The 14,707-nt window shown below is 46.0% G+C and overlaps 7 protein-coding genes across 7 annotated transcripts; 3 read left to right on the top strand and 4 right to left on the bottom strand.

Annotated features, from left to right (window-relative positions):
- Positions 1-178: 178 nt before the first annotated feature.
- Positions 179-1,681, bottom strand: KUCA_T00001952001 (uncharacterized protein; the record flags this gene model as incomplete). The annotated part of the gene is made up of 1 exon (XM_022604184.1): positions 179-1,681. The coding sequence occupies one exon, from the start codon at positions 1,679-1,681 to the stop codon at positions 179-181; it is 1,503 nt and encodes a 500-aa protein (XP_022457991.1).
- Positions 1,682-2,124: 443 nt separating this feature from the next.
- Positions 2,125-3,408, top strand: KUCA_T00001953001 (uncharacterized protein; the record flags this gene model as incomplete). Its single annotated transcript, XM_022604186.1, has 1 exon — positions 2,125-3,408. One exon carries the CDS (start codon positions 2,125-2,127, stop codon positions 3,406-3,408), a length of 1,284 nt encoding a protein of 427 aa, XP_022457992.1.
- Positions 3,409-3,591: 183 nt separating this feature from the next.
- Positions 3,592-6,048, bottom strand: KUCA_T00001954001 (uncharacterized protein; the record flags this gene model as incomplete). The annotated part of the gene is made up of 1 exon (XM_022604187.1): positions 3,592-6,048. The coding sequence occupies one exon, from the start codon at positions 6,046-6,048 to the stop codon at positions 3,592-3,594; it is 2,457 nt and encodes an 818-aa protein (XP_022457993.1).
- Positions 6,049-6,899: 851 nt separating this feature from the next.
- KUCA_T00001955001 (uncharacterized protein) lies at positions 6,900-8,120 on the bottom strand (the record flags this gene model as incomplete). Its single annotated transcript, XM_022604188.1, has 1 exon — positions 6,900-8,120. The coding sequence occupies one exon, from the start codon at positions 8,118-8,120 to the stop codon at positions 6,900-6,902; it is 1,221 nt and encodes a 406-aa protein (XP_022457994.1).
- Positions 8,121-10,912: 2,792 nt separating this feature from the next.
- On the top strand, positions 10,913-11,830 carry KUCA_T00001956001 (uncharacterized protein; the record flags this gene model as incomplete). Its single annotated transcript, XM_022604189.1, has 1 exon — positions 10,913-11,830. The coding sequence occupies one exon, from the start codon at positions 10,913-10,915 to the stop codon at positions 11,828-11,830; it is 918 nt and encodes a 305-aa protein (XP_022457995.1).
- A 367-nt stretch (positions 11,831-12,197) lies between these two features.
- KUCA_T00001957001 (uncharacterized protein) lies at positions 12,198-13,265 on the bottom strand (the record flags this gene model as incomplete). The annotated part of the gene is made up of 1 exon (XM_022604190.1): positions 12,198-13,265. The coding sequence occupies one exon, from the start codon at positions 13,263-13,265 to the stop codon at positions 12,198-12,200; it is 1,068 nt and encodes a 355-aa protein (XP_022457996.1).
- Positions 13,266-13,702: 437 nt separating this feature from the next.
- On the top strand, positions 13,703-14,449 carry KUCA_T00001958001 (uncharacterized protein; the record flags this gene model as incomplete). Its single annotated transcript, XM_022604191.1, has 1 exon — positions 13,703-14,449. One exon carries the CDS (start codon positions 13,703-13,705, stop codon positions 14,447-14,449), a length of 747 nt encoding a protein of 248 aa, XP_022457997.1.
- Between the last annotated feature and the right edge of the window lie 258 nt (positions 14,450-14,707).

The following is a 14,707-nucleotide window of genomic DNA, read 5'->3' on the forward strand; positions in this document are numbered from 1 at the left end:
ATCGGAGTGAATGGTCAACTATAAGACCACGTTTTATGATGATTCATTGTACTTTCAATATGATTGTTTCCGAAAGTTGATTATCGTTCATTTCGTTGCATTTTCGTAGATTTTATTTTGCGGATTTTAGCCATTTTCATGGACTGGTGAGCTAAGTAGCTGTCTTATCAAGCTTGGTCTATTCCCCGAGTCCATCAGCATAACTTTCCTCTGCCCACTTTTCGATATCCACAAGACTCACCACCTCAATCTCAGCAGTCTCTTCGTCAAGACACTTCTCGAAGGTGATATCCGATTTGGTCAGTCCCTCAGTCTCCTTACGTAGACTATGGGCAAGATCACGAAGAGTGGCCTCGTTGAATGCATCATCACCAAGACACCATCCAAGCAGCTCCTCGAACCAGATCAGATTATAAACATAATAAACATCATGAAACCGGAATGGCTCACGAGCTGCAAGTAGCAATTTGATCACACCACGCTTTCCGCACCTGAGCACATAGTAGACGTCTTCCCATACCTTCTGGACCAACTCCCAACACCTCACCAGCGGATACGAAAGAGCCCTTCTTGTGGAGGTGATTACAGAGATTTTCAACAGATTTGTCTCTGTGGAATTATTCGAAGGAATAAGTTGTGAATCCAAACAGGCGATTTGCGGAACCAATTTTCCAATGTTCCAACCGGACTCAACAGTAGTATCTCCCTCTCCAGATCGAAGATCGAAGCAATATGCAAATAATATGCTGATTATTGTCTGATAAAGTGGCCTGGTTTCGTCAATAAGAAACTGTCTGACTTTCAGCTTCTGGATTTTTTCTTGCTCATCTTTGGTGAACTCCAACGGAACAGTCTCGGGAACGTCCTTTACACCATCCTGTTTGGCCTTAGCATGTTTTAGAAATTCCTTTCTGAGTGGAAACTTCCACTCAAGCAAATCTTTAATGCGCTTCGAATCATCTGTATCACCATATTTAAGTAACAAATAATCCGAGCCGTAGTAATCCACATCGAACTTGATGTTCTCTTTGATCAGTCTCTCCATGATGCGATCATCTGCGTCAGTGGCATCCGGATCGCTCAGCTCGTTAATATCATTCCCGTTAGAAAGAGTGATGTTCAGCATGCTCTTGTGACTGTCATTAAAGCCGTACAAAAATCTTGAGTCCACACCTATCGAGACTGGGTCCACCGGTATTTGCTGCTCGACCTCCCAATTCAACGACTCTGCATGCTGCAAGTCAACATCGCGCGTCTTATCAGCCATATCCAATTCCTGTATTAACGGTCTGGGGACATTTGGAGACTCTGTCCGAGGAACCTTCAATTCTTCGTCAACGGCGCGAAGAGCAGGTTCCTTGGCCACAGCCTCACCGTCTCGTGCGAGCAGTTTAGCAGTAAAGTCCAGGTCTGGAAAGAACTGGCCTCGGTTGAGTTTGGGAAGTCGCAGCCGCAAAACGTCTTCCTGGGAGATATATTGGGCAGTTATCTTTTCGTCATCATCTTCCTCGAAGGGGAAAGGAAATCTCAGTCTTAAGAAGTATGGGGCTAAGGAAAACACCATAGTGTTATCGGTGACTGCCAATTCCAAGGAAGAGGCATTGAAACGGAGATGTGATATCTTCAGGTCAACCGTGACGTATTCGTCGTCCTGATCTATGGTGAAGAATGGAACAATCATCTGTCAGTTTGTGATGTGAACGGTGACAGTGAGAATATTAATGATGCTTTTTTGTGTTGTAATGTGATGATTGTGAGGTATTGCAATAATCCTCTATACTCTCACAGGGTGGATAACAGTAACGATATCACCACTATTAAACGAATCCCACTTCCAAAACTTTGAACCAGTATTTCAACACTCGTGTAATATTTCTTGTCGTATACTAAAATCTGTCAAGTATCTTAATGCTCTCAACTTTGTCAACTCCGTTAACTTAGCAAACACTCAAAATCCCTTCATCTCACTCCATCACTCTATCTCACATTTTTCATCTCATCGCACTGAAAAATTTCAGCGATGAGGTGCTACTTTTTTTGATTACTGCTTACTATTGCTGCCTAAATTATTGGCTCAGAAGACTCTTTTCAGAGCACAAACTGCTATTTTTTATATTTCTATTGATGACGGAGGTAGATACGAAACCAAAGAGACGATTTGGAGGCTCCAAAAGATCAACAGACGCAGAGAAGACCGGCACAGATAATGATACAAGTGGGGATGGCGTCCGTGTGGCCAGAAGAAGGCCAAGGACTTTTGGCAAAGTGCTGAACCAGATACCAGATGATATTTTACTGGACAAAGAACTGAACGAGGCCATTAAACTTCTTCCAAGTAATTACAACTTCGAGATCCACAAAACGGTTTGGAACGTGCGCAAGAACAAATCAAGAAGAGTGTGTCTCCAGATGCCGGAGGGATTGTTGATCTACTCGTTGGTGATAACAGATATCTTGGAGCAATTTTGCGGGTGTGAAGTTCTGGTCATGGGTGATGTTTCCTACGGTGCTTGTTGCATTGATGATTATACTGCAAGAGCATTGGACTGCGACTTCATAGTGCACTATGCCCACTCCTGTCTGGTTCCTGTGGACATCACTTTAATCAAGGTGCTGTATGTGTTTGTGACTATTGGAATTGATGAGACTCATTTGGTGAACACTATTCGTCGGAATTTTGACCATGGCGTGCGATTGGCGCTGTTTGGAACCATTCAGTTCAATCCGGCTATTCACAGTGTAAAGGCCCGGCTGGAGAACCCCGACCTCTCAAGCGCAAAAGAGAACGATCACAAGCTCATTTACGCTACTCCGCCTCAAACAATGCCTCTGTCCAAAGGAGAAGTTCTTGGGTGTACTTCAGCCCGTCTGGAGGCCGAGCAATACGATGCCATGGTGTATGTCGGAGATGGCAGATTCCATCTAGAAAGTGCCATGATCCACAACCCGGATATACCTGCATTCAGGTATGACCCATATTCGAGAAAGTTCACGAGGGAACTGTATGATCAAAAAGAGCTGGTACAGGTTCGGGAGGACGCTATTAATGCTGCTTCCAATGCAAAGACCATTGGCCTGATTTTGGGGTCTCTAGGAAGACAGGGCAGTCCTGTGACTTTGGAGGCTCTTGAGGCGAAGTTAGTTGCCAGTGGAAAAACAGTTGTCAAAATAATTCTATCGGAGATTTTTCCAGGAAAGCTGGCAATGTTTGACAAGATTGACGCTTTTGTGCAAGTTGCATGCCCGAGACTGTCTATTGACTGGGGCTATGCCTTCAACAAACCCTTATTGACTCCTTATGAGACAATGGTGATGCTTGGACAAGATCGCAAGTGGACCAAGGATTATTATCCGATGGACTACTATTCAAGGGATGGGTACGGAAGAGGCAAGCTGCCCACGCATTGAGAAAATGCCATGCATGATGCTGTTGGCTGTAAAATTTTGTTTAAAAGCCTAGCTACGAAGTATTGATACGAAATCCTGATATGAAGCCTTTGAGTTGTAATGCTATTCGTTTATGAATTTTTCATGACGTTTTCGCGGTGGAACAACTGACCTTTCCAATAACCATCTCCTTCTTTTGATTGGTTAGTTTTGCTCTTCCGACTCCGTAAAGTCCTTCTTCTGCCTGGTATATGGCTCCTCACACCCCAACAAAGTAGCCACATGGGAGTCGCTCCACCTGAAGATGGGCACCCCGTTGGTCGTTGGAAGGTACTCATGCGTAATTATCCACATCTTATAGTAGAAGTTGACAAAGGCAATTGACGAATTGGTGATAACGTCGTTCTCCACCAATGGAGGCAGGAGTTTCATAAGCTCCTTCTGCTGCACATCGATCAAAGCGTTCGGCAGAAACTTCTCGAGCTGAGCGTTGATAGAGCGAAAGTTGCTCTCGGTGAACAACTGGTTCTCCACGATTGGCTGGTAGATAGAAACATCAAAATAATCGTCAAAGTTATCCAACGCAAAGATCATGTTGACAAGGTTGTACATATCAAACAGTCCGGAACGTTGGAGCAAAAGAGTGAACTGATGCTCCTCCAACCTGGATTGCTCTTTGTGAATTTTCCCGTTCAAGAACTCAATTTTTCCACCCATGATGGGGATCGTGATCAGCTTTGAGCTCATGAAGTCATAACAGTTGAGCTTAAGGATGACCATTGGTTTCGAGTCAGCGTTGTTCTTTCCCAGCTTCACCTGAGTTTCAACTATGCCTACCACATCATCGACAACGAGCTTCAAGAAACGCTGGCTCTGCTCTGTGGAAAGCCTCATGAACGACCTATCGTCAATGGCTACGTTGTCAAACAACGGCATTGTTTCAGAGTAGAGACTAACCAGCCATTCGGGCAATCCGAGGTCAGGACTGATTGGCTCGATTTCGGACTCTGGACCACTCGACACGACTTTCAGTCTTGAATCAACCGCGGCAAACAGACGATCAACCGCTTCCTGTTTCAGGGAGGCCAGAGAGGAGACTATAGGAGATGGCTTATCATCCTCAACAGCGGATACCAGCTTTTCAAACATCATTTCGTAAAGATCCAACAAAGCATGAATGTCCTGCAATACAGTGAGTTTCGTCTCTGAATGGATAATACGCTCAAAAACGCTTTTGAATGGCCGTGCTAATGATCCAACCACACGGTCAAGAATGTCTTTGGCCACCTCTTTAAGCCCCTGATCGTCGAACTCGGCTTCAGTCTCTTCAGGATCAAACAGGTTGTCCAGCAGCTCACGCTCGTTGACGAGAACGTTATGAACAAATGCTAAGAGGTCGCCCAAAAAACGTTTTGAGTCGTAAGAGCTCAGAATCAGAGGCCTGCTATCATCTCCACGCATGTGGCGGATTGTAGAGTTTTGCTGGGCGCGCGTGGGCACTTCCTGACCGTTGATCTGCGTCAAAAGATCATCTACAACTGCCTTGCTCCGAGTCTGAACCAGACTATCCACAATTTCGTCGAAATAACCACGATTCTCATGAAGAACAAATGCTAGTGTTTTATGGAGAACCGTCTGACTCGATGGGATATCATTTGAGCCCAGGGCGACGGACTCGAAATAAGGTCCAAGTCCCAGCTTGAGAAACTTGGAGATTCGCTGTGTTGCCAGATCAATTGACCTTCCCATCTTGGACATCAAATCCATACCGATTTTTGGGTTGTCGAGACTGAGCAAGATCTCACAATTGCCATATATCCTTTTCGCCTTGGCTAAGATATCCAGGAATTCATCGTTGATGTCGCCGTTGGCAAGTCTGTGTTCTTCGTAGTGATTAAGTGTGAAATTGCGCTTGAAACTATTCAACAGCTCCTTCTTGATAGTGATAGCATTGCGTTGTTTGGCAAGCGAATCCACAGAACACCGCAGGCGATCGTCACGCTGCGAGATCTCGCCTAGTCTTCCGGTGATACCCTCGTAACCAGCGTTTAACGCATCCAATTCGGCCTTGACAGCTTTCAGCTTACGAACAACCGGAGCAGACCGCTTCAATGAGCGGAAATGAGCGCGGAGGAGATCTGACTCAACTTCCCCGCGAAGACGACGTCGCGCAATTGAACCGACCATCCCCGTGGCTGTGAGATGAGCATAGTCAACCGTACTCGCGGACGAATCCCGTCTTTCGTCCAGAGAACCCTCGTCAATACGTCCCTGGAGCACAGAGAGTGCGTTTCGCAGCGATGAGTCGAAGTTTGATGAATTAAGCACGCGGATCAACCGCGTTCCCAAAACTGACTGCGACCGCGTAGCAGCAGCGTCCATTGTACCCGCAGCCGCAGTCGGATCTGAACTGCCAGAATCTGCCAACACAAGAGATGCGCGTGCATACGCATTGGCCATCCCAGAGTCATCTTCGGCAACAGTTTCGTCCTGCTGTCGCGGCTGAAGATTCTTGAGAATCAGCCCTGAAAACTTTCGAGTAAGATCTTCACGGTAATTGGTGAAAGCGGGCAAATTCAGGGGCGGAGCCGGGATTGGCGGAAGCTTTATATCCGTCGCATCCAAAGTGCCATCCGTGTAAGCGTCATAGACGAAGTCCATGTCTTTGTGTTGTATGCTTGTTAATGCAGAAGAGATCTTACTGGAAAAGTCACGCGGTTCTCCAATCGAGTGTTTTGGAATCGTAGCAGATTGAAAAAAACAAACCAGAAATTTTGAGATCAAAAAATCAGAAACGGTGGAGCAAAGAAGGTGCGACAAGAGGATCAACAGGATCAAGAGGAAGATTGGCTTGTTGTAGATTAAAGACAGATGCCAGGTGGTGATAAAGTGGCACACTGAAAAATGGCAGATAATATGTCACTGCTCAAAGGATTGAACTTGCGAGCCATAAACTGGATTTGCAATTATTTGCATTATATGATTCGTTTTTCTTGGATTAGAGCTATTCAAAATTATTAATATGTTCTTTTTTATCGTTTATTTAGTCGAGGAAAGACTGCGTATGCTTTTTCGCCTGTGTCAACAGTTCTGTGGCGCACGACTGGGGTTATAGACTTGGCTTATAGATTGGAATAACTGCAGTTCTATGATGTTCAATAAATACTCTGTGGAAACGATTCGACTGTTCACGAATTGCTCTACAAACATGAAAAAAGATATTGCGATTGAGTTAGCGTATATATAACCGCGAAAAGACAGCGGGCGTGAGAAGTAAAAACCCAGAAAACCAAAAAAACCAACCATAGACCAAGAAACCAAAGACCGAACCTAAAAAGATAGATATAAATGGGTGGGGGAAGAGGATATTGAAGAGTGGGAGAGAGAACGAACGAGAAGCGCGAGCAAAAGGTTGAAGAAGCTAAGTCAAAATGGAGAGTTCAGCAGGGAGCGATGTGACTCAACTGCAACTAACCAGTAAATAGCAAACTAGAGTCACCATCTCTATGCTTTCACGACAGGAGACCATGGATATCCATCTTGCCACGAGCACTCGCAAACTTTGCTGGAACCATCTGACTCATCTGATTCATCTGATTGATTGGAACTGGAGGTAACTGTCTAGTAGCATACAGACCATATTCAGTGTACCGAGGAGTTTCTTGCAAGTCAGAGACACGATTAACCGCTTTTCCAGCACTCACACCCATGAGACTCCTAGCAGCCTCCAGAGTGGAGGTGTCAACTGGTCCCGGATTCTGAGGCTGAAGACGATCCTGAAGCCTAGCTGCTTGTAAAACAGCAAAAATACCCTCTCTGTCAGAGCCAAACATTTTGGGCCTGCTCAGATCCGACGAAAGAGGATCATCAGCAGGGATTCGGTAGGACCCATACAGCGAGTCCCTGCTCACCACAGAACTAACACCCGACCCTGGAAGACTCTTCGTCTGACGATGGCCGCGCGGCGGCTTTGGATCGCGGGGGTCTTTTGGAGCAGAAGTGCGCCTCCGCCGGCGACGACGTCCGTCCTTTCCAATGCCAACCCCATTGTACTCATCCTCGTCAAAATAAAGTCTCAGAAGTCCAAAACCCTTGTCGTGCGGCGTAAGACAGTCAGCCACGAAGGATTCTCCAAACACGGCTATCAGCGAAAACCGAATTGCATAGCAAAACTTGGTGGCTAGAGTCCGTGCAACATCGTACGGCACCCAGGTCCCCTGAATTTTCAGGAAACCACCTCGAACACGGCGCACCACGGTGGCAAGCTCCGGGCTTGCCTCGATGAGTTTGACAATGTCAGCCTTGTGATTTCCGATGGCTTTCCACAGTCCGGTTAGGTGAACCAGCCCCGTATGATAATCCCAAATGATCCAGTTGTTATTCACTTGGAATTCGTAAACGGTGACGAAGTTGCGTTCGTCTATTCCTGTGGAGTACTTGCGCCTGCTAATGGAGTTAGGCTTGGGAAGAGTACTCAACTGGTCCGGGGGAATCTGGTCATAAAATGACACGGGAATCGAGTGAATCGGATAATTAATCGCCTCGGCTGGTGGCTTGAAAAGTCTCACGGGAGAAGCTGGGGCAGCAGTCTGAACAGGAGCCAATCCACTGCCGCTTGTCCCAAACCGTAGCAAGCTGTCAGACCAGTCCAGCGATGGCAACGGCATGTTCATTTTGGAAAGGTTGGGCAACACCGGGGGCTGGCGATTAGGTACTGACCGCGGATCGTCCATTATGAACGGAAAGGTTTTGTTGAACACAAAAAGAAGAGAGTTAAAGGAGAAAAAGGGAGTCTGCGAAAGATCAAGGGCCGAGAATTACCATTTGGGTCCCGCCTGGTTTCTTTTTGGGGTTAGCACACGACACTGTCATGCGGATTTGGGTTCTTTATGTAGGGGACTTTAGGGCAGTAAATTTTAGCCTTGAATACACGAAATTGCGGCCATTTGGTTTACGACTGCATAAACACACATTGCTAGTTTCGGGCTTGGCCTGGTCGGGGCCATGAAACAAGGCCGAATCCCACTGTGTCAGGTTTATCTTTGAAACGTACATCGGGAACAAGGGGCTCGATAGGCCTTTGGTCTGGCTCTAGGTATCTCGGGTAACCTTGTTTAGCACATAGTACGAGCACGGAGATGATGGTGCAACTCCAATAGAGAGATCGTAACTCTTACATGGAGGCAAATTTTCCGGCCCGGCACTCTATGCCGACCTTCCACCGTCTCTCCTCCAAAAAGGGTCCCTGAAGTGGAAGCAGCCGCCTTATCGCAAGTCGTGCGCTGCAACCAATAACGAAACAGCCTATCGGCTATCGCCACAGAAATGTCAAAATTGACTAAGATTGCGAGATATTCGCTGTGCCTCGGCCCGCGCTACAAGGTTTCAAAAATAATGGACATAATCCAATCATTCAGCTTGGATGTTCGAGCCGTTCCACCCTCCGGTCCGCCACAGCCAATGCAGACGGCCGGCGGCCAAGCCGCATCTGCCGTATGGCTCGTATTCTAGATCTAGAAGCCGAGGATCGCACACACACTTCTCACGAAGTCTAATTTTTTTTGGAGACTCCAGTAATATGACTGATTTACTTCCAATCAAGTTTGTTCCTATTGCAGGTGGCCTAGCCATTTTTGCAACCACTGTTTCGGATTTCATTTCTGAATCTCAATTCGTGATCGGTCTACATGCGACTCGTCTTAAAGCAACTCAAACGGGTGATTTTGCCCAACCCCGATTTTGGCCCACCCCCATTTTATTATCTCTTCCGGTGGCTTGGTCAGATGTACCTATAACCTTTTTTGTACTCCGTCGAAGCCAATTTGCGTGACGGTGCCTATAGTAACAGCTTTGGCTCAAACCTAAAAAACTGTTTGCCCGCGGTTCGGCTTACCATTTACGTCCGAATGACCACATGTGGAGATCTCTATCTACAATAGCTGGCCGATTGCGGTCTCTTCTAGGCTCTACTGGGAAATTTTGTAGAACGAAGGATCAGCAACTTACTTCACTGCGCAGTGAAGTATGCAATAGACTAGGTGCCTTTTGCTTTTCTGGAATTCTTTGTAATGATCGTGACCGCGACCGAGATCGAGAACGCGGAGCCTCACCGTGGTTTTGGGGGCACGACCTCTACTTGAGATATCGATTGAAGTCTGGTATTGGGTGCGAAAAACAATGCGAATTAACAATTATTGGTAGAATAAAACCATGACAATAAACTATCAATGCAGGCCGACATTCTCAAATCAGCGAACATAAGGAAAAGCAGCAGCGTATAGTTGAGAAGTGAAATTGGAAGGATAAACTTTTGAGTGCGTAGCACGACTATACCGGGTTTGTAGGTCAGCTTTCCCACTATTGGTCCTCTTACCGAGAAACTTTAAAGTATTGACCAATGTGTGTCAAATACGGGAAGTGACAGAGAAGACTTCTCGTTAATTTCTGGAATGTGGCTTCGACACTGAAGTCTGGCTGGATTGATCATGCGGAAGACCGCACAGCGACCAATACTCGCATACAGACGCTCATGGAAGATTAATCCAAGAGGGGGGGACCAAAACATTTTTAATCTAATTTATCTGAGATGAAACTGAAGTTTATCTTCTCGAATATGGACTGAATGCGGTCTTGAGAACTGTAAATAATGACGCTTTGGGAAATTCGCCTGACTAGGGATTCTCGAGACGGCCCGGCAGAAAGGGAGGTAATTTAGCCGCTAGCGTGCGTCTATGTGAACGTGGGGAGGTACCATACTTGCAGATTGATGTGAAGGTCACTGGTTCAGGTCTTTTGACAACGGAATTCACAAATTGGTATGCTCATGAAAACATGCTTATCAGCAGATTTTCGGTTGAATGGAGCTTTGTGTAGTTTAGCCTGACCTGATTCCATATTGGAAGCATTTAACCTGCGTGCGTCCATCTTCGGCAACAATGCAGAGTGACACACTCTCGTGAGTTTCACACTAATTATAGCCCTTCCGAGCACTCGAATTGCCTATATATGCCTACACAAAATAGGCGTTTTAAAAGTAGACGATTTCTAGCCTTCACAAAAATAAAACCACGCAATCAGATCAGTACCAGCCATGCAGCCGTCATCCCAGATCTGCAGTCCTTCAGGCGGGATCAGTTTCTAGATCTTTGTGTCGACAGTCTGGCGTATTTCACAAGTCCAACGCCCGGATCCAAGTTCTGATCCCCAACTTTCAAAAAAAAACACTCACATCTCAACTCTGTTCTCATCCATTCCCTTCACTAAATTTTTTTGATCTTAACCCCATCCCCACACATTCGTCTTCCATCCGCTGCGCGCACACACGTAGCAAGCCGGAGATATGCCTCATGCCTCGGATATAAGACTGCGCCTAGAAATGTTCACCCCGAAAAAACAATAACCATCAAGTCGCTCACACCATTGCATATGCCATCCAATCGTCAAAGCATTTATGATAGCTATCAAACACTGTTGAGTGCAAGTTAGCTTCGTTTTTTGTCCCTCACACGCGATCACCAGTTCTACAATGAAAAATAAGTCCTGGAGAGAGTTCTACTACAGTCCCACCACCTCCGCTACAATTGCATTCGCAGTGCTGTTTGGAGTGTGTCTTGGAGTCCAAACTCTTCGCATTGTCCAGATATGGAGATCTCAATTTCCTTCCCGAATGCCTCGACGGTCTGCCTCGTTGATGATGGTGCCTTTTGCTATCGGCACGGCCTGTGAGATGGCAGGCTACATAGGGCGCTGCTTTGCCATAAAAAATCAGACCCATCTGGGTGCCTATATTGAGCAGATGCTCATGCTAATCATTGCTCCACCGTTTCTTGCAGCTTCAATTTACATGATTTTTGGTCGGCTGGTTGTCCAACTTGGGGCTAACGAACTATGCCCTGTGCCTCGCAAGTATCTCACTACTATATTTGTGAGCGGTGATATTGCTTCTATAGTGGTCCAGGGAATTGGTGGCGGTATGATGTCTGGTACGGATCTAGATAGAGTCCGAGTGGGCCAAAAGGTTGTGGTAGTGGGACTTTTCATCCAGATCGTCTTCTTCCTGCTGTTTGTATATGCAGAGACACGATTGTTTTTCCGATTGCGTTCCACTCCCACCAATGTGGCTTTCAAGACCAGACATTATCCAGGCAGATTTCACAACTGGCATGCCACTCTGATATCAATGTTTGCGGTTTCGATGCTTATTTTGGTGCGGTCTGTATACCGTGTGGTAGAGTTCATCCAGGGCTTCAGTGGTTACATATCATCACACGAGTGGTATTTATTTGTGTTTGACTCGAGCTTGATGTTTCTTGTGGTGATCACAATGATGTACCAGGATGTGGCTATTGTTCTTCTTCGTACAGCTGAGCCAGCTGAGGTTTCTGAGCCAGGAGAAGAGTACAAAAGGTCGGAGGTCATTGGAGAGACATTTGAGGTATTATGAAAAACCAGTTCTGCATTGTTATACGAGCCCAAGTGATGGAAAAAAAAGGTTGATGAATGAGCTCGCGGTGTCTCTAGAAGTAGGCTAGTTTGGGTTAGGTTAAACGAGTCTGGTTTTAGATAGTGTTCAGATGGTGATCCAAAGAGGTCTACAGTATTAGGTAAACTGTAATGAGTTCATTGAGTCGCACTGAATGATTTCAGTAGACTGATTTTTATAAGCCTGTTGACTCAATTGAATACCATATATCCTGCCAATTTTCATTATTTCTATTAGTCTCTATCTATATCTATTGGCCTGTCCCGAGCTCTATAAACCCCATACAGTGTCTCTGTGAGAACACTTTCAATCTTTTTCTTCCCTTCACTCAACTCTTCACCCTCAATTTGTTCAGCGCAAGCCTGTTTTTTGCGAGATACGTCATCGTTCTGTTCACAGGAGCACTTCTTCCCAACTCCTCCGCAAGAGTCACGATGAACCCATTGATGTAGTCAATCTCAATTTCTTTCAGGTTCAAACAGTCCTGGCGCATGCTACACGAATTTTGTTTGTTGAGAACCATACCATACTCAACAACATACTCCAGTGCCTGTTCGAGATCAAATGCCTCTTCAATGCCGGGAGTCTCCTTCAGAAATGGGCGGGCCTGGAGCAAAACCTCGATGGATTCAGCAATGATCGAACGGAAAAGATCACGGGTTTCATCCAAAGGATCCATTTCACCATTAAGACAGTCCAGAATCGATCCCGTAGGATTGATGCAGGAATTAAGCAGGAACTTACGCACCTGCAGAAGCACGAATTGCGGGTACGAGTGTAAAGAAGTACTCAACTCCGGGGCAGCAACCAGAGATTGGATCACCGGATCTTCAGCAAACTGTGGGGAAACTGAAGTGTCTTTACCATCCACATTACCAAGCTCTCTTGGAACGAGTGCCACCTTGACCTGGCCTGATCCAGCTTGGGAGAACCGAAACGGATCTGTGGCCTTCGGGTCTTGGTAGACACCATGCCCTATTACAGCCTGAAAAATGGTGGGTCGAGTAATAGGATCTGGCCACAAACGGCGGTACAATTCTTCGACAACACCCATCCCATTTTGGATCAACAAGATTTTTGTTTTTGGGCTTATCGCTGGCAGTAATCCCCTAAGTGATGCGACGGTAGCAGGTGTCTTGACACTCACCATCAGATAGTCAATGTGGCTAGCAGGTGGGAGAGTACTTAGCTGGGCACCTGACAAAATAGAGGTTGAAATTTCACCACTATATAGCCTGTCAATGGTGATCTTGCACCCGTTAGCGATAAACTGGTCTACCTTTGCCTGCGTCCGCAGAAGCGACACGATCTCGAGAGATCCCTTGCTCGCATGAATGACTTCATTTGCCACAAGAGACCCAATACAGCCAGCTCCAAGGAGGTAAACTTTTACCATTGAAAATACTTGGTAAATCCGTGAACTGATGGGTACAGTAGAAGAAGTGCAATAAGAAATACTATCATCTGCACCAGCAGATGCACGATGAAAATTCACGTGATCACTCACATGTCATACGTGATCGCCATCAAATCTACAATTTCCAGCAATTACAGTTGCATTATTGGGCATATGATGTAATAGTATCACTCCGATAAAATGACTACCAATGATCATGATTTTTCCTCGAGCAAAAATCAATTATACAAGGCTCAAAGACATTATATTTAAAACGTGCACAGTCTAAACCAACGCCGCATGATACGGGTCGTGACCACTTCGGGCATCGGGCATCCTTGATGGCATGGTCCTTTTAAGCTGAGTTCTTCTGTCCTTCTTTCCTCTCTTCTTCTCTCCATCTCTGTCACATTTGCTACGAATTATACAAAAATATCATGCCTAAGCTAATTCTTGTCCGTCACGGTCAATCCGAGTGGAATGAAAAAAACCTGTTCACCGGCTGGGTGGATGTCCAATTGTCTGCCGTTGGCAGAAAGGAGGCTGCTCGCGCCGGTGAGCTGCTGAAGGAGTCTGGATTGAAGCCGGAGGTTCTGTACACCTCGAAGCTTACCAGAGCTATTCAGACTGCCAACATCGCTTTGGAGGCCGCTGACAGACTCTACATCCCAGTCCACCGTTCATGGAGATTGAACGAGAGACATTACGGTGATCTCCAGGGTAAAGACAAGGCCGCTACCTTGGCCGCTTACGGTCCAGAGCTTTTCCAGACCTACAGACGTTCTTATGATGTTCCTCCACCACCAATTGCTAACGATTCCGAGTTTTCGCAATTTGGTGACGAAAGATACGCCGACGTTGAGCCAGCTGTTTTGCCAAAGACCGAGAGTTTGAAGCTGGTCATTGACCGTCTTCTGCCATACTGGCAAGACACCATTGCGGCCGATCTTCTTGCCGGAAAGACTGTGTTGATTGCTGCCCATGGTAACTCCCTGAGAGGATTGGTCAAGTACCTTGAGGGTATTTCAGATGCCGACATCGCTGGACTCAACATCCCAACCGGTATTCCATTGGTTTACGAGCTTGACGAGCACTTGAAGCCAACCAAGCCATCTTACTATTTGGACCCAGAAGCTGCTGCTGCCGGTGCTGCTGCCGTTGCTGCTCAAGGCCAGAAGAAGTAAGTAGAGGTTTGGGTATCTTTAAACTGCTTTTTTGTTGAAGAATTGATGTAGAAATGTAAAAGGCAGGTTCATGTTCGGCCTATTTGTGTCATAGACTGACCGACGGCTGTTCATTGACTAGGTTGAGGACTTTGGTATCTTAATGAATTACTGGTTTTGCTGGATAGCGATATTTTTTCAATGTCATTCAAGTCATTTGGTGAATTCAAAAATATCGTTTCAACTGCAAGGGTGTTTCATAAATATTTCACTGATATT

The sequence above is a fragment of the Kuraishia capsulata genome, genomic scaffold (assembly GCF_000576695.1).
Source record: "Kuraishia capsulata CBS 1993 genomic scaffold, Kuraishia_capsulata_scaffold_2, whole genome shotgun sequence".
NCBI lineage: Eukaryota > Fungi > Ascomycota > Pichiomycetes > Pichiales > Pichiaceae > Kuraishia > Kuraishia capsulata.